At 44.9% G+C, this 23,642-nt stretch overlaps 1 protein-coding gene across 11 annotated transcripts in view; it reads left to right on the plus strand.

Annotated features, from left to right (window-relative positions):
- The first annotated feature begins 16,104 nt into the window (after nucleotides 1-16,104).
- The window catches only part of LOC139052300 (protein transport protein Sec16B-like), a 492,173-nt gene continuing 484,635 nt past the window's right edge, over nucleotides 16,105-23,642 (plus strand). For 9 of the 11 annotated variants that reach the window (XR_011509833.1, XM_070529379.1, XM_070529385.1 and 6 more), the window contains exons 1-3: nucleotides 16,105-16,199; nucleotides 16,958-17,013; nucleotides 23,083-23,140. Coding sequence is in view for 9 of the 11 variants with exons in the window: in XM_070529379.1 (XP_070385480.1) it covers nucleotides 16,977-17,013; nucleotides 23,083-23,140 (95 nt within the window). In the remaining 2 variants the exon portion in view is untranslated. The other 2 variants (XM_070529381.1, XM_070529386.1) reach the window with 2 other exon arrangements.

Here is a 23,642-nt window from a genome sequence, read left to right on the forward strand (position 1 = left end):
AGAATGACTAAAATTTAACTTTTTCTCTCAAATGCAACAAATTTCATTGAAATTATTCGGGTAGTTGTCTCAAAAGCATTTCTGCATTTTACATGTATTTGAATAAAGAGATTAGAGTTGGCACTGAACTATAGCACCCTCCTCAAGGTAAGCACGTCAATTCTGGCCGTAAGGCCAGTTATCAGTCGACACTCTACACTATAAAAGAGAATTGCCTTTTTTTACACTTTTCCAGCAATTCCAACTTAGTAGCATGCTTCACTGAATGCAGCTAGGAAGAAGGAAATTTGACAATATTTAGTTTATGTGCAGAATTAATGCATTTGTATGTCACTGAATTTTGGCCTTCATGAGCATTCATATCCTTGAATTTTTTTCAATGTTGAATCTAACATTTGAATCAATTGAATCAAAGCAGCCATCAGGCCACCAAGCAACGTAAGGGCAAATAAGAACTTCATGTGGAAGCACTTAAAAGGTCTGTTCAATTCACCTGCACAACTGTGAACCAGTTAACGGAGGTTCACAAGAAGTTCAGAAATTGTGCAGCTTGTTTCTGCGGTGCAGGCACAGCGCAACACGAAACGAATGGCAAGGTGCAGATGCGGTGCAGGTGTTATGTTATGCCCAATTAATGTGCACAGAGTGCGTACATTTGAAAGATCGTGAACTACAAGTATCAGCTTGTGGGCCTAACTACAAACCACACTTGTAGACACATCAGACGTGCGTAAGCGGGCTTTTAATGGCGCTTGCACCCATGTGCTGGATTTTCTGCTGCACTACTGCGTCGCACCTGTATGCCTGTACCAAGTCGGCACTGACAGCGGAGTAGGTGCAGCAAAATCATGAACCAGCCCTGCACCTTTTGAAACGAACGGAGTGGTTCAGCGGGCGCCACTGGAACAAATGGCTGGGTGCAACACGTCGAGAACTCGTTCAGGCGGTGCAGGCGAATCGAACGCACCTAAAGTAAAGCACATTGTGGGGCGCTATAACATAAAATGATTTCAAACTGTTTTGATTCCAATCTCCTGACATCAAATTTACGTAACCACCGGTGCAAGCATTGGGCAGTGACCTGCAGCGTGGTCTGAACAACCCAATCAAACACTCTCTTCGTTTATAGGAGGTCACCTTTGTTCACTTTCAAAACCAATAACATTGCCTACAGACAGACAGACAGACAATGAACTTTATTTGATCCTGAGGAGCTTCAGCGGAGGCCCCTATCGGGGACCCGCGGAAGCCGCTGGCCGCGTCCAAGTCGGGGCAGAAACACCGTGATGTTCCGCCCTTTCTCGGGCCCTCTGGATTGCCTCTAGTTGTGTCTGGAGCGATGGGCTCCGGAGTGCCTCTTCCCAGTCGGCTTCGCTGGAGAGAGGGCCGTTAGGTAACGCGGGGCATTGCCAGAGCATGTGCGCTAAGGAACAATAGATCTCATTACAGTCCGGACAGCTCGAATCGACGTCTCTGTAGATACGGCTGAGAAAGCCCAGCGAAGGGAATGAGCCCGTCTGGAGCATTCTAAGTAAAACTGTCTGAGACCTGTCTAACTTCGGGTGAGGAAGAGGATAGGCCCTTCTGCTAAGCCGATAGTGAGATGTTATCTCGTGAAAAGTAAGGAGCGGATCGTTCTGCTGGATTTCATCCTGTCCCCATAAGGCCTCCATGCCGCCGCGGCGTGTTAGATCTCGCGCACGGTCATGGGCAAGCTCGTTGAGGTTAGGTATGTTCTGATGAACGTCCGCACCCATATGGGCGGGAAACCAAGAGATGAAGTGAGTGCCAGGGTTTGTTCTCTTTTCCAGAATGGAGGCAGCCTCGTGGGCTAGGTTACCCGATTCGAAAGCTTTGATGGCCGCTCGTGAGTCGGTGAAAACGTTGGTGCGCGAGGGGTCGGTCATGGCCAGGGCTATGGCGACCTGTTCCGCGACTCCACTTGAAGCAAACCTAACCGACGCCGAGGAGCGTAATTCCCCTTTGCCGTCAATGATTGCCAAAGCGAACGTGCTAGAGTTGCCGTACTGAGCCGCGTCGACAAAGACAGTCGAATCCTGATTCTCACTGGCCTTCTGTAAAATCGCCCGTGCTCGGGCTTTTCGTTTCCCTACATTGTATTGCGGGTGCATATTCCGAGGGAATGGGCTGACCACAAAGGTTGCCCGTGCCTCCCTGGATAAGGTGATTTTCCGTTCATTGAGTATTCTTGGAGCCATGCCGGCCTCGTCTAGGATGCGTCTCCCTGCCCTGGTTGACGAGAGCCTGACTACCTGAGCGGTGACCTGCGCTTTGAGTGCCTACACTCAGCGGTTTTTCTTATCTAATTGGCTGACAAGAGGCGAGGAGTACGGTCTAGTGGAGAGGGTTTGGATGGGACTGAGCCAGCACAGTAAAAATAGATAACCACATGAAGAGGGTGGTGCTGGCTTCTCCGATTGGTCCGCTTCACCTTACTTGGCTTGCGGTGGCTGGTCGAAAATCGCGGCGGCTTGCAACAGAAGGATAAGAATGCCGCTAAAACGGATCCTCAGCAAGGAAGAGTTGGCAGAGCTGCAGAGTTGGCAGAGCTGTTAGAGATGCTGTATACATGCCGCAAGGGCTCGATAACGTTTTACTGTCATGCAAAAAGGTTTATCATGTGAAAATAAATACATGCTGACTGGCAGGTGCGAGTAGCGAGGGCCTGAGCGATCGGCGGGCAGCCATCTTCTATTCCTTTCAGAACGGGGCAGTCTCTGGCTATTCAGAAAAAGTTTCAGTTTTGTTTGGCATATTAATGCATTTTTTTTCGCGTACACGTCACTTTGATGCAGTGAGTTTTTGCTGTTTTGTGAGGTCGCGTGACAGACAGGCGAGGTGGGTGTCGCCCAAAAACATTAAACCAATAGCAGAGGGCTAATGGTGAAAAGGCGTTGAATCGGGAATAATTATTTTTCTTTTGTGCGGTTTAATCATTCATTATCAGTGTGTACATGTATATCAGGTGGAGAGCCATCACGGTTTTCGTGACGTCGCGTGACAGATGAGTGAAGTTTGGAGTGGCCTGAAAAAGTTTTGACCAATCGTGGTGGGCTGATTGCAGAATTGGAATAGAAAAGTTTGGAATCATTTTATGTTATAGCACCGCAGGATTCTACAGGGGGTCATAGAATTAGACTTCCATGCAGATGGCCAACCTCGCAAGGTTCACACGGCTGACGTAATGAAGTCAACCTAAGCTGATCTCAACCTCCCAAAGTGATGCAACATTGGTTGGCTGTTAAAATTTTTTAGCTATGGCAGTGGCAACCTCATGGACAAATTTAAGGTTGAGTGAGGTCGAATGCTCGGTGAGGTTATATTTCACAGCAGCTGATGTGCACATTTCCACCTCATGAATAAATATGTGGAAAGTTTTATGATTTTACTGATATGAAGGGGTAATTATTTATTACAACAGATCTGGAAGTGGGCTTCACCCCAAGCCACCTGAGGCTTTGTTTTCAATTTGTATAGACAGCTCTCATCACATATGAAGCATAGTTGTACATTTCTTTTGCTGTACTTCAGATGTGTGACACCACCGCAGTTGGATATCTTGCATCGGCCTGTATCCTCTGACCTTACTTTTAAAAGACAGTGAGTCACATGCCAAACTTCTTCCTCGTCGAGTATTCCTGCTCTAAACTAACAAATGACAGTTGCTGCCTCTCATTCAGTGTTGGCCAAAGACACCTAGCCAGAATCTTGGTACTGAATAATGAAACTACGCAAGACAAACCTTCTTCTGGTATGTTGCCTGTAGGGAACAACTGTCAATTAAGGGCTAATGAGAAATAAATTAAAAACTGAAATACAGTAGAACCTCGTTGATACGATCTTCACAGGAACTGGAAAATAAAGTGTATCATAGGAAAATCGTATCATCCAACATATTATCCAACCAAATTGGATTTTCGGGAAAAGAAAAACAAAATTTAACATTTCGAAAAATGTATTAAGCAGAATCGTATCGAGGTTCCACTTTATAAAAAGAAACGGCACTGAAATTGGCTGTAGAAAAGTTAGTAAATTACTAACTGCGCTCTGAAGCTTGTCACAATTTTTTCTAGAGTTTAGAAGTCTAGGACCTTGATTTAACGCAAGAAATGAATAGTCAAAAATATTGTTACGGTGAAGGGAAGGAAGAAGTTGGATTAGACTAGACGAAGTCTGGCAGTTGCCTGAATGCCATTAACATCAGTTGTAAATATACATTATTTTACACTTGTGGGCCTGCTTTTTTCCTGCAACATTTCGGTGGAAGTGCTGGGTACAATCACGGAACTTCACAGCGGACGTCATCTACCTGCCGCCACAATGGCAAATCAACCGGACGATACCAACGCAGACTCGGACATCAGTGTACTATCCCTCTCCGGCTTCCTCCATATTGGCGATGAGCAGCGGAAAGATCCTGTTCTTCGAACACTTATGGAACACCTAAGCTCCTCGCCCAATGACCCATCCCTCCGGATGTTCACCTTGTGCGATGGAACTTTATACCGTTGCAGCGTTCGTCCAGACGGCCCGGAGCTCCTCCTAGTCGTTCCCAAGCACCTTCGACTCGCCTTGCTCCAGCAAGTTCACGACGCTCCTTCTGTCCCGGCATTTATCGCTCTGTGCGCCGTTATGTCGCTTCTTGCGACCTGTGTCAGCGCCGAAAGACGCCTGCTATGCCTCCTGCTGGTTTGCTGCAACCAATTGATATCCCTAAAGAGCCCTTTTACTGGGTGGGCCTAGACCTCCTAGACCTCCTTGGCCCCTTTCCAATTTCCATCAAAGGGGAGTGGTGAGTGCTTATGTATACATGAGACAGTTGCCTCGCTAGAGCCGCTCATCATCATCATCCATCCCAATACTTTCACTCCCCTTCCCTCTTCCCCAGTGCAGAGTAGCAGACTAGAGCGCACTAGCTCAGGTCGACCTCTCTGTCTTTCCAATCAATAAATTCTATTCTATTCTATATTCCATCAAAGGAAACAAATGGATTGCTGTAGCAACGATTATGCCACGAGATATGCCATCGCACAAGCGCTACCAACCAGCTGCGCTACAGATGTCGCCGACTTCTTACTATACGACGTCGTCCTGCACCACGGCGCCCCTCACCAGTTGCTGATGAATCGTGGCCGCTACTTTCTATCGAAGGTCGTCGACGATCTGCTCCGCTCCTGTTCTACAGAACACCAGAGTGCTACCGCGTACCACGCTCAAATGAACGGCCTCACCGAGCGACTCAATCGCAAGCTAACTGAAATGCTGGCCATGTACGTTTCCGACGATCACCGCGACTGGGACGTCGCTTTACCATACATCACTTTTGCATACAACTCGTCCCGTCACGACACTGCCGGATTTTCACCATTTTACCTGCTGTATGGCCGCGACCCCACCTTGCCCTTTGACATGTTGCTACCTTCCGCAGTACAATCACCCAGCACTGGTTACGCTCGCGATGCTATTGACTTAGCCGCCCAGGCCCGAGAAGTAGCCCATTATCGCCTCACAGTCTCGAAAGCTTCTCAAAAGCGATGCTACGACCTTCGGCACCGAGACTCCCATTTTTCACCTGGTTCCCTTGTCCTTCTCTGGACGCCTTCACGTCGCGTCGGCTTGTCGGAAAAACTACTGTGCCGTTATTCTGGTCCGTACCAGATCTTACACCAACTTTCCAACGTGACATGCGAGATCGCCCCAGTCGGTCAGCCTTCAGTGCCTTCCAACCTCATTAGCGATGTTGTTCACGTCGCCAGGCTGAAGCCCTATGTCCCCCCATTAAGTGATGCCCTATAACTTGCACCGGGACGGAGCTACCCCGCCGGGAAGGTGATGTTACGGTGAAGGGAAGGAAGAAGTTGGATTAGACTAGATGAAGACGAAGTTTGGCAGTTGCCTGAATGCCATTAACATCAGTTGTAAATATACATTATTTTACACTCGTGGGCCTGCTTTCTTCCTGCAGCAATATCATGTGAGTACCCCTTTAAAGTTCAACATCTTTAGCCGTATTTCTGCACATTGAGACGTAGTATTTACCGAAGACATAAGACTCTTAGCAAAGCATGTTTCAGTCTTGCAGGCAAACCAAACATTTACAGTGGTGCACCTTCAAATGGTGCAGTCAATTCTATGGACCTTGAAATGCTTGCATCTTGCACACCTGCTCAAGCCAGAGGCAGGAAATTAGGACAACCTCCAAAACATTTCAATGATCTCTTTCTGAAAGGGAGAAGTATGTTTTATCCAGCAATTCTTGACATAGCCAGAGTGGTCTAAAGGTAAATTGACAACTATGTTCCTCACGAGCCCTGATTCACACTACAGGTGTTATCGGCCCCATCACGGTACACGCGTCTGTCAGGACAGAGCATTTCCTTGCCGATTTCTCCGCAGAAACAAGACGCTATCGACATTTGCTGATGCTATAAACATCATCAGTATCCTATGTTAGAGGAAAAAATGGTGTGAAAACCCTCTATTTTCACAGATACAGGTTCCGTAACATTTTGTGCCGAGACATGACAGGATGGGTCAAATGTGTGAACCAGAATTAACTTACAATGGCACTTGAACATAAGATAAGTTAGAGAAACATTGCTGCAAACAGATGGCAACACAGGTGAAAAGTTTTAGATAATGATGCCAAAGGACAGACACCATTGCTTGTAATGCTACAGTAGAAGCACAAGGTGAGATTTTCAAGATCATATGCTGGAATCTAAACCACACAAGGCAAGCAAAGCCCACCTGCCAACTCTGTTCACAGCAGCCTACACATATTGTCAACACACGTGACGTTTCTGTGGCCAACATACCATGGCGGTTGTGCCAGGATGACTGTGGACGCAGATGGCACTGAGCCAAAGCATTCTCGCCTTGAGCGCCTGCTGCATAAACCATTATTGCGTCTGGAAGCATCCGCAACCTCCATGAAAGTGTTACAAAGGAAAAGAGATGCACCAAATATATTTACTGAATATTTACAAAAACTGTAGCAGCTGACAAGATAGTACTTAGCACGCAAAATCCAAAAGTGTTCCCTTTTTCATCAGCCTTTTAAAGTATGCTTTCTAGATCACTAGACTTTATCTTAGATAAAGTCTAGTGATCTAGATCTAGATAAAGCAGGAACAATCGATCAATCCTCTTAAAAAAAAAAGACAATACAGCACTGACATGGGTACTCACATGAATGAGCCCACTTCATGTGTCGACCACTCGAATCTGTTTTAAACACAGGCCTATTTCCAAAGCTCCAACTGCAGTGCACTTGCTTTTATGAGATATGTAAATTAATTTGGGCTAGTTGATGGGTCTTAAACGAATGCACAGTGCAAAACAAAATATAGATGGAAGTGACAATGGTGCACAGAACCGTCTTCCAACTGTTTCTATTAGAGCATAACCTCCCTATAGCGAAGCAACATATAGGGAACTGACAGTTAAACTGAAAAAAGTGCCAGTCCTGATTACACCACCCTTAGGCATTCACATATTTTTTAATGATATCCCATTCATGCACTGCGTGCACAAGAGACTATTTAAATATGACAAGCCTTTGGTGCAACTTAGAATGATCAGGGGTTCCCTGCAGTGCGATTAGGTGACAAGTTTGGTTCAGTACATATTGATTGGTTTAATTGCATGGTATTTATATAATTGTTATTTTTACAATATATTTTGCCTACTGGCTAATGCGAAATTTGAGTGCAGCTCTATACATGTTTCCATCTCGCAATATATTGGCTAGCATGGACAATCTGTCTCGTGTGGCACTTCGCAAACAAAGCAAAGTGTGGTGCGACTGTGTTGCTAATTGGAAGACCACGAGAGCAGCACATGGGTGATGCGTGGGCACAATTCACAGCAGCTGCCGCAGACAGACCTCTGCTCATGCAGCGCTTTGTTTCCATACAGATGATGCGCACTAGTGTGGTATAAAGGCATCCAAGATTTTCCTTCCTAGGAAACATCTAATGAAGCAATAGCTCCTAAGAAGGCCACTATCCAAAATAATCAAGAAAGGAATAGAGAAAATTGTCACAGAAAATCACATCAAACTAGGTCAGAGCACCAAAAGTTGACCAACATTCTAGGCCTTGCCCTTGGAAAAAGTCTTGCAGCAATGTTAATTGAGCACAAATGATATGCAGGTATTCTATGGAGTGATGTCAAGGCTCGAACACTGAGCTCTGCTCTTCTGCAGGACCTTGGTGATGCACATTTTAAATGCCATTCTTCTGGCTACTATGGTTTCCAGGAAAATTGGTCATCCTTAAGAGGACAGGACACCACCATAGTACATTTTCAGGCATATTACTTGCACTAGCATACAAAACAATTAAGGTCTACTGACAATGAACATTTGCAGCAGGACACAATAGCAATGACAGTATTCGGCAGGATGTTTAGACAACAGAGTGGACTGGAGGTGAAACCAGTTCTTTTGGTGAAGTATTTAGCTTGGCTTTAAACAGTGCATTGCTTGCATATAGGGTAACATACTTGTCAGTGCAATTTTGTAACAGTGGACTTATGATGGAAAATTCTGATCAAAACCACACAGTGGCATGGTGAGGCAAGTGGACAACACAGTGGTTTTAAAGCATTGTTTCGTGCTGAGTACTAAGTAGCAAGTTCGGTATTCCCGCACAGCAGCCAGGTTAATAAGATCAAAAATGGGAATAAAATGTCAAACCAAGTGACAAAGCATGAAGGTGAGACCTACAAAGTTTCAAGGTTCTTTGAGTCGTGTATGCACCTTGTTGGCAAATGTGTTAACTTTCAACGCAGAAAAAATGTTGTCATTGGAAACAACTTGTCAAAGATAATCACTTGTTTATCAACAAAGCGAGATTTTATCACACAAAAGTTCAAAAAAGCCTGCTTAAAAAATTTAAAACACCAGTAATTTTGACCTTCTTTTACATTGAACACCCTGTGATTAAACTGTCTATGGCATCTCTAGCATGTCATGCGGACCAACACCTAGGCAAGAGACAATGCCAGCAACTGCTGCAGAATAGGTGAAAGCAGAGAAAACAGTGATGGCACGAAACAGGCTGTAGCATTACAAAAAGAAAATGCACAAGTTTGATGACAAATGATAAAAAAAAAATACAATTCAGAGCCCTTCCACTATGTGAAGATGGAAGACCAGCTGAAGCTGTACTTGTTGACAAGTATATTGAGTTATATATGGCTAATTGCTATATTGATTAAATAAAGAAACACACACAACTTCGTTATCTTTGTTATTCTATTTACTTTGTCACCATGGTAACCATTGCTTTGTGGTCACTGTGATATACTGCAATTGGTCGCTGATGCTTTCGTGCCCACTCCCGCTTCTGTTTGCAAAGGTGATCCTCACGGGCACGCTGTTCTTCATCGGTCACAGAGCAGCTATCCGACATTACGGATCTGCAGACAAGACGGGTCTGGCTATAGCAGCTGCCCGTTGCCTTCACGCTGTTGCTCACACCTGTGCTCTTAACATGCACATCATTCTTCTTCAGTACGGGCTAGACGGGTCCTGGCCATAGCAGGACCAAAGTAAAACTGCTGATAACATCGCTAGAGTGATGTCGACTTCACAAGAAAACGAGGCACAGACATTGGTGGGTACACAATGACGTTTTATTATTCTGCCATCCACTCCAGAGCCACTGAGCACTGCTGGCGCACAGCAGGCTACTGTGGATTCAATTTTGTCGACGCAACTTTTTTCTACACACCCTGTCGATGTATGCACTATTGGTCGCGGTCAGAACCTAGCCATATACAGCTTCGCTGTAAAAATAGCAGGGGAAACGGAAGCAGACACGTTCAATGCATCACAAAGGAATGCAGCAAGCAAAAAGATGCGGTTTCTGCAGCACAAGCAGATAGCTCAATCACTTCGCAGTTGTTCTAGCCTTGTGAACTGGAGCAACTGGCTTTCCTGTCCAGGAAGCACGGGCAACGACACTGCACACATGTTGGTAATATCAAGCTTAGATGCAGACATAGTAATGTGTGGTGAGGAATTAAGTGTAATCTTTGTTTCCACTTCTGCATGAATTTTGTGGAAGTGCTGGAGGGTCAAGGTTTTATACAGCTATTAATTTATGTATGTGGTCTAATAAACCATTGCAAAGTGAATGTGTGGCATCAGCAACAGATAGCCAGGCACTATCACAAAAAGAAGCAAAATAATGCTAGGTTGTCGAAAGTTGCAAATTCTGGAAGAGAGAGAGAAAAGGACAAGACTGCATCGATCAATTGGACATGACTGAAGGCATGCACAGTATGTCGAGCAAGAAGCAGACAGAAGGAGTATTAAAGAAACGCATGAAGGAAAAGCCTGACAGTGTGTGAAGGCAAGAGCATCACATGAAAAGAAAAACTTGAAGAAAGTAGCAAATGAATGGGGAGCTCAGATGATAAGGAGCAAGAATTTTCTGCTAGAAATGTTATTGCTGTTGTGCCTTAGCCCTGGTGCTGCAAATGGAAGGTGGAAGAAACAAGTACAGTACAAGTTGAAAAAGTGTTGTGGCAAGAGTGAGCGGCATTAGATCGGTGCCTCATCAAAATGATTGAATTTGCAGTGCTCATCTGCACTCAACAAAGTGTGCTAACCTGTGCTGCTGGAAGTGTGTGAGCTATCTCGAGATGAAATGTGCAATCAGCCAGCTCTTCCAGATTCAGAAAAGATTTAAGACCAGAGGAAAATTTCTAAAACTACAAGACGGCAACCTGATTTGATAAATCTTATTTTGAATGTTTCCAGTAGAAGCACTTGCACCAACGGAAACTAAGCTGCATTAAAGGTTGGACTTCAGAAAGTGAATCAACACTACACCAACGATAAATGCACTTCCACTACATGGATGACTTGCCTTGTATGAAAACATTCTTTCACCTTTTGCTCTCCTGTTCGCCACGTAAGCATCGCGGACTAAGACGAAGTCTCACTGTTTGGTGCAATGCGTTTGTCACTGGCTGACCACAAATTAATTGCTGTCAATGTCGTGTAATAAAATTAAAAAGTTCTCTTCAGCTCCTACTTTGTGACTAATGAGCCGGCTGCGCTTACATAGGTGCGGATCCACCTCCAGAGGGTCACCACTGAATTGCATCTTTCTTTTTTTACGGGAGCGTGGAGGGCTGCATTAATAGTGTTTTCTCACTGACTGCACATATGTTACCAGGCTTTTTATTAATCTTTTAAATCACCCACACAGGCGTACGTTATCCTCTTCATTTAGTAAAGAGGGGTAAACATCGACAAAATGATGCAGCTCAAATAGCTTGAACGTGTATGCGTTTTCTATCCACAGTGATAGACAACATGGCTCGCTCGAGCGTTGCATAATGCCGTTTGCCTAAATCCAGCTTCGCTGCAGGGCCCCAATGTCGCGCAATGTATTGCGGCAAAGTATACCAAGAGTGGAAAGCGGCCAGTCAGAGGATACAGCGTGATGTTACGTGCCCAATTGCCGTCACGTCTCCTGCCGCAGTACAAGCACAGAGACTCCGAACAAGTGTACTGGCAGGCATTCAGAGCTATTTCGCATGCGGTTGTAGCGGTCTGAGCCCTTGTTTCGCCCACATAGAGCGCCCCGTATATGAGCTAGACATCGTAACAGCCGGGATTATTAATTACCCTTGCGCACAAGCACCTCAGAAACGCTACGAATCTGCACCACGTAACCAATATCAGTGTTACTGTACAGCTGTCACAACGGTCTACTGTTATGAAATTGCATGACGACCACTTTTCTTTAGCATAAATTTGTTCCGTATTCATCCGCAGGACGTAGTGTTTTGCCAGTGTGGCTGTTCTCACAACGATCTACGGCTCAGATTGCATGGCGACGCAAGTTTTAGTACTTACACATACAGAGTACAAAATTTCCATTCCCGCGAATCTCCAAGTGTGTTGTATGCTCAGTTACATTAAGAACTAATGCATCGGCACGGCAGTTGAATTCGTAAACTGTTTCCGTTCCCGCGATTCCCCTGAAGTGTGTGATATGCTGACCTTGATCAACGACACTAATGAACAATGCATCGGCACGACGTAATACTTTGCCTCTAAAGTCCTCCGAGAAGACACCTCACTTCCAAACGTATCCCCTGCGACTATAAAATTTAATATGCTACCGTCGCAACAAAATAGCAACAAACTCACCTCGGACGCGGCTTTGTCGTCTTGCCGCCCACGCATCCTGTCGATTATGTGCTGCAAGCTCGGCTAGGGACAAACGGAACAAACTGTTTTCTTCCCCGTAGTACCTAGGCGAAGCGAAATTTTGAGCACCAAAAGTCCCCACATTTCTCTCTCGCAACTACTGCTCCTCGCGCGTGCGCAGAAAGAGCGGTGAAATCCATTTTCGGGGCTCTATTCTGGACACGCATGGCGGCTGCACGGCCGCCATTATCCGCCATGTTTACTCTCTGATTGGCTGTCGAAAGGTCACGTGTTTTGAAATTTGTGCCGGGAAGCGGAAGTATTGCAAAATGCAATTTTGCGTTTTCATCAAGATGACGAAACGTGACGTGGAGCTGCAAATGGTATGGACTAATACATTTTTTGGGTCCTTGGCAGATATATTGTGATGTTAGTGCTTGAAAAAGAATGTGAGCGGTAGCGTGCAGAAGCCAGTGCAATGCATCTGCAATTGCGCGAATATGTGGTGGCGATTCAAGATATCCGCCATGCAAGCTTGCTGATTGGCTGAAGGAATATCTCATGAGGAGCGTCACAGGAAGGGCTGTTTCGTAAACGTCATTTTGATGATGCGTGACGTTACAGTGCTCTAGAATATGGGTAGTGGGTTCAGGGAGCGGCCGCCGGTGAGGCGGCTTGTGTCGACGATACCAGATGGCGCCACCAGAGCATAGGCTGTATGAGATGCGGCGCGCTGCGCCGTGGCTGCGCACTGTGTATAGAATTGTCGCAGAAATAAACAAGGCTCTGTCTTTTAAAAGAGGTCCTACAAATAGGTGAGGCTGTACACAGATATTGTCGGCGAATCAAGAGAATTAGATATAGTAGTAGCCAACAGCCGATAGCGCGGTCGTGCGGACGAGCGGCCCCGTTGATCCTTCGCAACGCTGATCGCGCTCTTTTGCAGGTACGGCTCCCATATTTCAACGTTAGTGCATAGTAGCATTATCGCCGCCCATAGGAAAGGCTGAGTAAAGGGAGAGGAGTAAACATTCTATAGATCATCGGGGTTATCCAGCCGCCCACTCGAAACTGTCGGCAAACGTGGCCGAGCGTACTCCAGCTTGAGCCATCGGAAGTGTTTTAGTAGTGGGGCGGGGCAACGAGAAATCGCAATAAAAAAAAAACGCTTCACTTAGAGACCGTTGTGTGTACCGCGAACTATATCCGAATGCGATAATATCAAGTGTGGTATGCATGCCCCTGCTTTAATTGTTCTGATGCATGCATTTCTTTTTCTTCAAAACGAAGGGTCAATTGCCGCCGATGTATAAACGCTGATGAATGCAAGACAAGACAAAATAACTTTTATAAAATAAAGCACTCCTTTATTGCAGCGCTCCAACTATGCCCAATGTGAAACATATTCTTGAATTTAGCCGCGCGACTATGAGCACTTGCCCATCTTAGCATGAAGCTTCTTTTTCCTTCGAGCTTCTCGCGACTCATTGATTGATTGAACATAAAAATGTAACCTTGTCAAAACATAAAACTTGACAATGCTGGCTGTGAGCGCTTCTGAATGCTGGCTGCACCCTACACCACATGAAATCTGAGATTTGCCCAGCACCATAACATCTACTATTCTGAACCTGCACAGGCTTTCCTGAATAAAAAAAGTTGTGAAAAGGTTTTCCAGCCTTCTCACCGTCAAAAAAAGCACGCGGGACGGGTAGAGCAACCCTCCTTTGTCACAAATTGCAGTGAACTCATTGTCCTGGCTTTTCTCATTTGGCGCCTGTAGCAGCAAGTTTTTGCATTCGACACAGTCAGTGCGTGCAATGAACTTGCGCGCTACATAACCTGCCATGTAGTGTATTAGCCGGTCATCGCTGTTTTCAATGACATAACCGCTGTGATCTGGAGATATTTGGCGTACTTTGCCTTCAGCCAATGAGGGATTGCGCCCGACTCTATGAGTTTGTCAATGTCTTCCTCTGCAGTGTTGGCATCATATGCATCCAGCAAGGAACTAAGTGGCTCATTGCTGTCGGCGTTTCCTGATCTCACTACGCTCGCTAGATTATAAAACGAAAGACAATTCACTACAATCAAAAAATTGGGTTGGTGTAGGGTGATCGTTAGTTCCACAGGACTGCCTTACGATACCGAAAAAGTTCTCCAATAGATCCTGGCTCAAGCGCGATGTCATTAAATACTTAAAGCCCTGTGTACTCAGGCGGCTGGGTAGGACTGCTAGCCGCGCGGGCGGGCGCGCCGAGCCTACAGCCCACGCTACAACAGCGCCACCGCTTAGATCCGGGACCTGTCGACACCCGCCGCCTCACCGCATCGCATGGAGCGCGGCGGCTCCTGAACCCACTACCCCATATTCTAGAGCACTGTAGTGACGTTGCGCTGGGCCGCCATTGCTGAGATTTTCCGCCATAATTGTTGCTGCGACGAGCCGCGCGAATTATGCTAATGGGCAGCCATATGCAATGGCAGCTGAGAGGAATGCGTATCGCCACATTTTCCCCGTCGTTTGGCACCACGAAAATCTTTTGTTCATAACGCGTGCTCATAGTATTTGCATCGCTCTCGGGTGGTGTTGGCATTTGTGTTTGGTGCCATCATTTTTAAAAGAACGCGTTTATACGAAATAATATTGGTTGAACATAGCAAACTTTCGGCAATGTTGTCCACTTTTCACTGCTGCATTTGTATTGTAATCAAGATTAATGCCTTTTCGCACCATCAAAAGTTATGACAACGGCCTCTTTCTAATTTACAAAAAGAAATGTACGCAAGGCGGCGCCTTGAAGTTTCCTCCGTCGGTGCGAGTAACTAGCGAAATGAACAAGAGATGGCAGCGCCGGCGCTTGTGTCGCTCTAGTGGATATCTCTGGCGTGCGCAACGCTATCGGTGATATTCGGCCGTTTCTCAACCAGCCGAGTCGGGCTGAGTCACTTGCGTTTCACGAGGTAGCGATAACGTCGCCTAGAACGTGCGCGCATCACCACTGGTAGGTCGCGTATGTTGTCTTAAGCAAAAAACAAGCGCGTTGGCGCCAACATGCGATGACTCATTCCGTTTTCCGGGGACACGCATCCTAGCTATTGAAGCAGACGATGGCTTGTACGCAGCAGACGACGGAAGCGAGAAGCGGTTTCGACGGAATAATCATACGCTTTGAGATAGCTGCTTTATTTTTACTGCGGAGGAAAACTGTTTTGCTTTACCGATAACGCTATATTCAGTGCCTTCATTTCAGTTTCTTAGGCAAAACGTCAAGTTTGCGTCACGTTACGTAAGCAAAACTGGGCCACCAGCGCCATTTTGTTTGCGTCGCGCCTACGTCACGCACCGAAGAAAATGGCGGAATGTCCAGAATAGCGCCCTCGATGTGCTCGTGGGCCACCGCGCCGCTCGCGCTGAGCACACTAGCCAGTATATTCTAGGCACTATACCCCTGCAGCGCCAGAGTTCCCTCTAGTAATTTATGTAGGAAACTCTATGGCTTGTCCTTTAGAGTAAGTCGATGGTAAGTCTAAGCGTCTAAAAAACCGTCATGAGATTAACAGTTCAGTTTCGATTTCAGGTGCAACTTGCATTCAGATGATCAGGCATATGAAGTCAATGAAGTGCCGCTGAAAGTTACTTAAACACGTAAAAAATTTAATTCATAAACAAGCTATGAAGTCCTTCTTTGTTTCTAAGGCGAATTGAGCATGCTACTCAGTGTTCGCGTCATTAATATATTTACTAGTTAATAATATATATATTTACTGTAAAATAAGTAATTACTGTAAATAAGTTATTGTTCTATCTTTTATACCGTTTTGTTTTACTATTATTATAACATATTTAATCTTATTGCTCCAGAACTAGCATGAAACAAATTTCAGTCACAGCACGTGGTTCACAGCTCTTTTTTCGCAACTGCCGTGCCACCTGTCACTTCTTTCGCGTACTAACACCGATAAGTATGGGTGGACTGCTGACCGGTCGGTGCTACTGGTATGTAGGTCACTTTTTTTGTCGCATTGATGCGCAAATATTGAATTGTGTTCGTCTTCGTGAAAGATGGGACGCCACCTTTCATTGCGTAAGGAACGCCGGCGGTAATAATTAGCGAGCGAAGCGAGGTTCTAACCTCGCCACTGCGGGCGATGCGGCTGGTACACGTCGCCAACGGAAGTGACATATGTTTACCACAATACAGCTGCTTTCTAAGCCTAGGACTTATTCGATCAGGCGCCGAAAATGTAAAAATAAATATCGATCGCGGTGTGGCGAGGCAGTGACACTGCACGTACGAATATGTACAGGTAACGGGCCCGTGTAAAGTGCCACCGACGTCGCGCCACTTGGAGACATGGCGTGTGCACGGTCGCTCTATGCACTGGGAGTTGTGAGCTGTGTTTGAGATCCCCCGTCGGAGTTTCCTTCATTTCGGAAAGAGGGGGAATGTTTCAGTAGCGCGAGAGTTGTCGGAAGGCCTGTGGTGACTTGTGTTCGTGCTTGTGTGCGAACTCACAAGCGCGAGCACGGTCTTTGCAGCTATAGCGACTCGACGCAACCGGTTGGGATGCGTGTCGTCGTGGGGTCACGTTGGGGCCGATGCTGTCGTCGTACCACCGTTGTTTGTTTCTTCATTTTCGGAGTCGAGTGAATCGCGGACGTGGCGACATTTTCGCCGAGCGTCGTGTTTGTGTGTGACGCATTTTTTTCTCCTTCTTTTCGCCTTCTCACCACCCTTTCGTGGCCTTCCGAAGAAACCCTAACCGCAGAACGATGAGCCGACGTATGTTAAAGCACAGATACCCAACAGGTAGGCACTTCACAAGACTCTTGTATTCAACTGCGTTTTGTTTGGTGAGGCTTTCAACTTATTTTTTTTTTATTTACGCTGGGTGGCATATTTAAGGGCACGACTGAAGCCTATTACTGCTGTTTTTGCGCACAGTCGGCGGCAGATGCATAGCGACCTGCTGAAGTTTAGAGCTAGATAACTCGTCAGCGCGCACGTATGTACGTCAAACACTGAGGCCATGTGGTGAAGGTCTGAATTACGCTGCGGTGCTTACTGTAGGTATCAAACCCATGAAGTGTCAGCCATTCATTCCTCAATATTCATCCGATTGATAGCTGATTGATTAATGATTTGTCATCGTGACAGCCCTTTCATAAAAAGCAGAGAAAATGACAACTGCTGCCATACTTTATAGTGGTAGTGTCAGAAAGCAGGTCTTTTACAACGTGACTGCGCTGCACTATTTCTTTCTTGAGGAAGCCGTCACTGTGCGACTTGTAGGACGATGAGCAGTATGAGAACAGGTGAAAGCAGGAGCCAACGTTTCGGCAAGTGGACTTGTCTTTTTCAAGGCGACATATGTGCTTCTCGGCACAATGTTTTCTTTAATTGTCTGAGAGTGATGAAGGAAACAAGCAGTAAGGATTCCATCATTGTGTCTAGTATGGCAGTGTCTGATTCATGTATTTACAAGGTCTCAGAGTGCCAACTTGTTGGAAGTGTGACATTATTTCAAGAGTGGAGAGGTTAAGTTAGCAGAACTCTGGTGTGACTTAGTAGGTTCATGATCTTGAAGCAAACTTCGACCAGCGCGAAGAAAACGAGACAAAAGACGAGGAACACAAAGAAACACCTACATATCTGTGCTTCTTCGCGTTCGTCTTTCGTCTCTTTTTCTTCATGCTAGTCAAAGTTCGCTTTGAGGCTAAGTTTTTTTGCTGCTTAACTTGAACTATTTGGGTTCACTTACCAACCAACTTCAGTTCGCTGATTTAGATGACGGCATGATGCTGAGATGGTAGAGAGACAAGTGTAGTTTAATACCTTCATCTGTTGCCCCTCAGAGTTATGCTTTTCTTTCCTTTTTTTTGAATTAGAGAAGTAGCATAACACTTTTGCCACTTGCACGCTTTTAAAGAGAATTAAAACTATTGAAATATGTGAGCCTTTTAGTCTCCTTTGCACAAGCTTGTGGAAAGGAGCCAAGAGGACTTGCAGATTTTAGTTGTCTTCAGTTTTATTGCTCTTTGAATGTGTGTGATAAGCCAGTTAGGCAGTGTGGCACAACTTGATTTTCATCCCAAAATGTGGAACCTTCTTTAGTCTTTTTTTTAGGCTTGATCAATGATGACAGTATTGACATTGTTATAGCTCTACATTGCAATGTGAATTGGTTTGCTGTGCTGGCCATCATCATCAGCCTGTTTTATGTCCACTGCAGGATGAAGGCCTCTCCCTGCAATCTCCAATTACCCCTGTCCTGCGCCAACCGATTCCAACTAACACCCGCAAATTTCCTAATTTTGTCACACCACCTAATTTTCTGCCGTCCTCGACTGCATTTCCCTTCTCTTGGTACCCATTCTGTAGCCCTAATGGTTCAACAGTTATCTGACCGACGCATTACATGACCTGCCCAGCTCCATTTTTTATGCGAAGCATATTACGAGAGCTCAACCCAGCTCCTCAGGCGCGGCGGTGTCGCCATGAAACCACGTGACACCGTGACGTCACGACAGAGGAGAAGTGGCTTTGGCTCAACTCTTGCAAGACGGGCTGGGTGGGAATCGAACCAGGGTCTCCGGAGTGTGGGACGGAGACGCTACCACTGAGCCACGAGTACGATGCTTCAAAGCGGTACAAAAGCGCCTCTAGTGAATGCGGTGTTGCCTTAGAAACGAGCTGTTTCTAAGGCGTGCGTCTCTTGCTCAGGCGCACATTTCGTTGCCGCGCCGAACGCTGCTTTGCTCGACGCTCACCGCGTCCAATGCGGGGCGCGTAGTCGCTGCCCTGTAGCCCATTGTCTTACACCCCTTGGCGGGTCGACGGGAACGCTGTCGCGTTCCACTCTTGAAGGCGAAGCAGTAATGCATGAGTTGTTTCTTCGTCCAGCCGAACCAAATATAGCCAAGCAACAGCAGTTCACCAGGCTAAACAGTGGTTCAACAACTAAAATAAAGGCTAGTATGCTTCGCATCCTGGGCTTAACCTTACCTAAGCCACAGCCATTTTTTTTTTTCTCTTGATGTCAATTAGAATATCGGCTGTACCCATTTGCTCTCTGATCCAAATCACTCTCTTTGTCTCTTAATGTTATGCCTAGCAATTTTTGTTCCGTCGCTCTTTGCGCGGTCCTTAACTTGTTGTCAAGCTTCTTTGTCAGTCTCCAAGTCTCTGCCCCATATGTCAGCACTGGTAATATGCACTGATTGTACACCTTCCTTATCAATGATAATGGTAAGCTTCTTGTCAGGAGCTGGCAATGTCTGCTGTAAGCGATCCAACCCATTCTTATTCTTCTATGAATTTCCTTCTCATAGTCAAAGTTCCCTGTGATTAGTTGACCTAGGTAAACGTACTCCTTCACAGACTCTAGAGGCTGACTTGCGATCCTGAACTCTTTTCTTGCCTGGCTAATCATCATTATCTTTGTCTTCTGCATCTTAATCTTCAAACCCACTCTTAAACTCTCTGTTAAGGTCCTCAATCATTTGTCCATATTGTATAACTTTTTTTGCCAGAATCTTGTGCATTCAGTGGTGGAATTGTTTGCTATTTTATCTAAGCCAGAATGTTTTGATTTTGTATGTTAAATAACATGTCATTTTAAAATTAAACACTTTACTCATGAGGTGGTTGTTGCACCATGAGTGGCATTGCCTCTATTATATCATAGTAGTTTCTAGTTCTAAATAAAAGATAGCTCACCATTTCAAATTGAGCCCAAGAAATTAGCTCACCCAGCAAAACAAGCTAGAAAAGATAAAAATGCATGCTAAAATCTCTACCTTGCCATAGTGTACTTACAGCTGTCTGTGAACTGCATAAACTGTGTGAGGGATTACAGTACTTTATGGTCACTTACATTGTCTGTAGAGCACAGGGAGCACTTTGACTGTTGCTTCACACCAGGCAGCACCTGGTGGCCTCTTGTGCCTGCCTGTTGTGTGCACTCGGTCATATTTCTTTTTTATTGTAATACAAGAAGCTTGTGTACTATTGCTGCAGTAAGCTTGACGTAAGTTTCATTAGGAGCCACTTGTCACATGGGCATCTGTGTCGCCTACCAAAGCACTGTCCACACTCACTAGATTGGAAGTTGATATATGTAGCATCACTGCATCTGTGAACTTATAATCATATCGATGGCACCTTATAATGGGCCACATGACAACATGCATTGTTATTTAACCTATCTGATAGAACTTATATTTGCCACTTACATTTGCTGTCATTTTCATGACACTTTTATGGGTAAAACAGAATTGAACAGTGTTGTGAAATGGTTTCTTTCTCTGGTACTGTCCCACAGTGCAGCATTCGTGCAGTGCCTCATTACATCAGAATATATTTAGAGATACTGCTATGCTTCTTTCCTAACATGCACATTTGAATGCAACACACATGGTGCATATTGTTAGACATGGCAAGGTGTGAATACAGCCTGAAATGTGCTGTTAGCATGCTTTTTGTGATCACAGTGATGAGGCTGCTGTAATGACAAAAGCCTATGTTTTTTTTTTTTGCTTGAGTTTGCTTAAGGGCAGCTGCTGCACTGTTTTGGCAGGTGAGAGCCTGTCGGTGAATTTGACAGCTGTCTTGTTCTGTTGATCTAGCTGGTTATTAAATTTTGGCAGTATTACTCTCAAAATGATTACTCCACAACAAGGTCTTTGTTTGTACTGTATAGTATGTTGATTGCTCAGCTTAATGCTAACTTTTCCCACAGCAATTTAGCCTGGCAACAAACTTGAGGCTCTTTTAATACGATATTGTTAAGAGCCCTGTCGCAGAAAATCTAGTGTTGCTATTAGCGGAGTTGTCTGTGAGTGAAAATTTCCATATATATTTAGGTTTAGGTACATGCCACACCTTGATTTATGACATGCGGTATATGCGGGTTATATTGCCGCACCATTCTATCACTAAAGTTGCTTATACCTTGTCTTGCATCCAAGGCAAAGTTATTGCTCGGAATTTTGAGAATGACAGCCCACAAACAAATGTCATGAAACAAAACACCAACAGCACATGCCCTTTATGTTAAATCTTCTCAGACAAATATTAAGTGCGAAAGAATAGCTGAAACCTGAAAATAACTTTTTTTTTCCGCACCAAAGTCGCATAAAAAAAGTTACTTTTTTTATGCTGCTTGGCACTACCTCCGGGGTTGGTGCATGCAAGAGGCCGCATTTCTCCCAGAAAGCTTGCCTTTGAACATAGTGTTCACCACCAGCGTTTCCCGGTAAACATTAGGGTTACGTACGCTGCTGTTGGAGGGAGGCGTGAGAAGCAGTCGGGGATCTTTGAATGCTATTGTGTACCACTCTTAAAGGCAAAGCTGAAGTGTACTCCAAGTTATCTTTTATTGGGAAGTCACTATAGGTTTGCAAATAGGCTGAATGAAAATAAGTGTTTTAGCGTAGTGCTACCGCCTTACCGTTACCACTGCAATCCTGATCACCTGACTGCTTAGTGCATGCTAATCAAGCCATGTCAGATGCGTGTATAACAGGAATTTAGTGGCACACTCAAAGCTGGCATGTGGCCAGTGTGGTAGCGGTAAAGTGCTACTGCTATGTTAAGACAGCATGTTTTGAAATTTCAATGGTCTAACAGTGGCAGTAGGTTCACATTGTTGGGCAGCAGATAAATGCAGATGCAAGTCTGTATGTGGCTTCAAGTTTATTACATTAATTGCATTTTACCTTGCTTCTCTTTTCTATTGGCTGCTCCAAAAATTGGCTTTCGATGCTTTGAGGGCTTTTCCTGCAATGTAAAATTCATGTTCTTTGACCAGTACCTTGCTCAGTAATGTGCATAATAAAATGACAACTGTCTGTTAGGTCCGCATCCAATCATACATTGCAGGCCCATTGCGTTAATCTGCAGGCTTAACGTACGGAATTTTTTGTTAGGTAAGTGAAGGTAATTATGGGTTACATCTTGGCATTGCCTTCCTTGGTGTAGAACCTTTTGTTACAACTAGATTCATTTTTCTGCTGTGCTAACGCGAGTATGTCACGGCACTGGCCCCCTTGCTAGCAGATGTGAAGAGTAAAGTTCCTTTGGCATAGTTGGCCCTGATTTGCAAGACAATGGTTTGTAAGACAGACCACATTTAAGGTCTGTGCATTGAAAACTCGTATGGTTACAAAATGTGCACTTTATGAAGCTCATCTTGACTTCTGCAACTGCGGAGAGGGCTGAACGACAAAAAAAAAAATGCAGGTGAAGAAAATACAGATACAAACAAGGGCAGGCAAAGACTTCCAGCTGTAATACAGAAAACCACCCAGGTGTGATAAATATGCAGAACTATTGATACAACATTGCTTCACCACAGATTACAGTGAATGTGCTAGCGCACCAAGGAACAGCAGAAAAGGCTTCAACCACCCATAAAAGCCAACAGCAGATTTTGCGTGTTGTGCCTTTGAGAGTGTTGCAAAGCGAGAAGTAACATTCTCTTTGTTGTGCCAAGCCTAGAATGCTTTTTGCCACTCCTATCTAAAGACATGCTTTGCAGTTGTTGGTAGTATAGAGTTTTAGGTTGGGATACACAAGAGGCTTACGTACTGCGTGCACACGCTTTGGTCTTGGCAAAAAGTATGAAAAGGGTATGAAAATCTTTCAAAACCCGAGCAGACTTAGGGTGCTTGGGTGCACTAGTCGCTTCCGTCCCCTAATTTAAAACTCTCTACTGACTTGTGTGTGCTCTTCCCACTATGCTGATTAAGTGCATTTAGAATAGTTACAGCAGGTAATCTTTAAAAGTATTGTTCAACATTAGTTAAAGTGCCCTTCATGGAGAGAGTTGCAATGTTCAGATGTCTTTCCTGTCTCTTCCCTAAAACACATCCGCAGAAAAAGCAACAGAGGCAGCCCAGCCAGTGGCTCCACTACCTCAGCCAGCTGCTGACATGTGAGTTAAATATTTCCCCTTTTTGATTTGCTTTTTCTTGGCATGTTTTCATAGTTTGCTTATGCCATGGGTCACCTGTTCTGTTGTGGTGAAGAATAGGCTTATATTGAGGCCTTCATGTAAATAAAAAAAATAAGTGTACATTTGGCACAGTTAAAAATAAAACAACTAAAAATGTACATGATACCTATGTGCTCTCTTGTCAGCACAGTTCTAGTTCTCTTAGTGTTGAAAGCGTGTGGAATGATTAAGGACTCCAATAGTTGAAGTTGCTGAATATTGAGTTGTTTTTTTTTTATTGTAGAGGTACTAGTATGTCAAGAGGTTTGCATTTCAGGAGCACTGTCCCATCAGAGCTAATTTCTGAATTGTAACATTATTGTACAGTAATTGTTCTTGGTCTTCTTTTAAATCGATAGAAAAATGACTACTAATTGATGTAGGAGCAACTGAGTATTAGTATTACTGCACAAATTAGGGTTGAGAAATATGGAAGCCTCCT

The sequence above is a fragment of the Dermacentor albipictus genome, unplaced genomic scaffold, assembly GCF_038994185.2.
Source record: "Dermacentor albipictus isolate Rhodes 1998 colony unplaced genomic scaffold, USDA_Dalb.pri_finalv2 scaffold_21, whole genome shotgun sequence".
NCBI lineage: Eukaryota > Metazoa > Arthropoda > Arachnida > Ixodida > Ixodidae > Dermacentor > Dermacentor albipictus.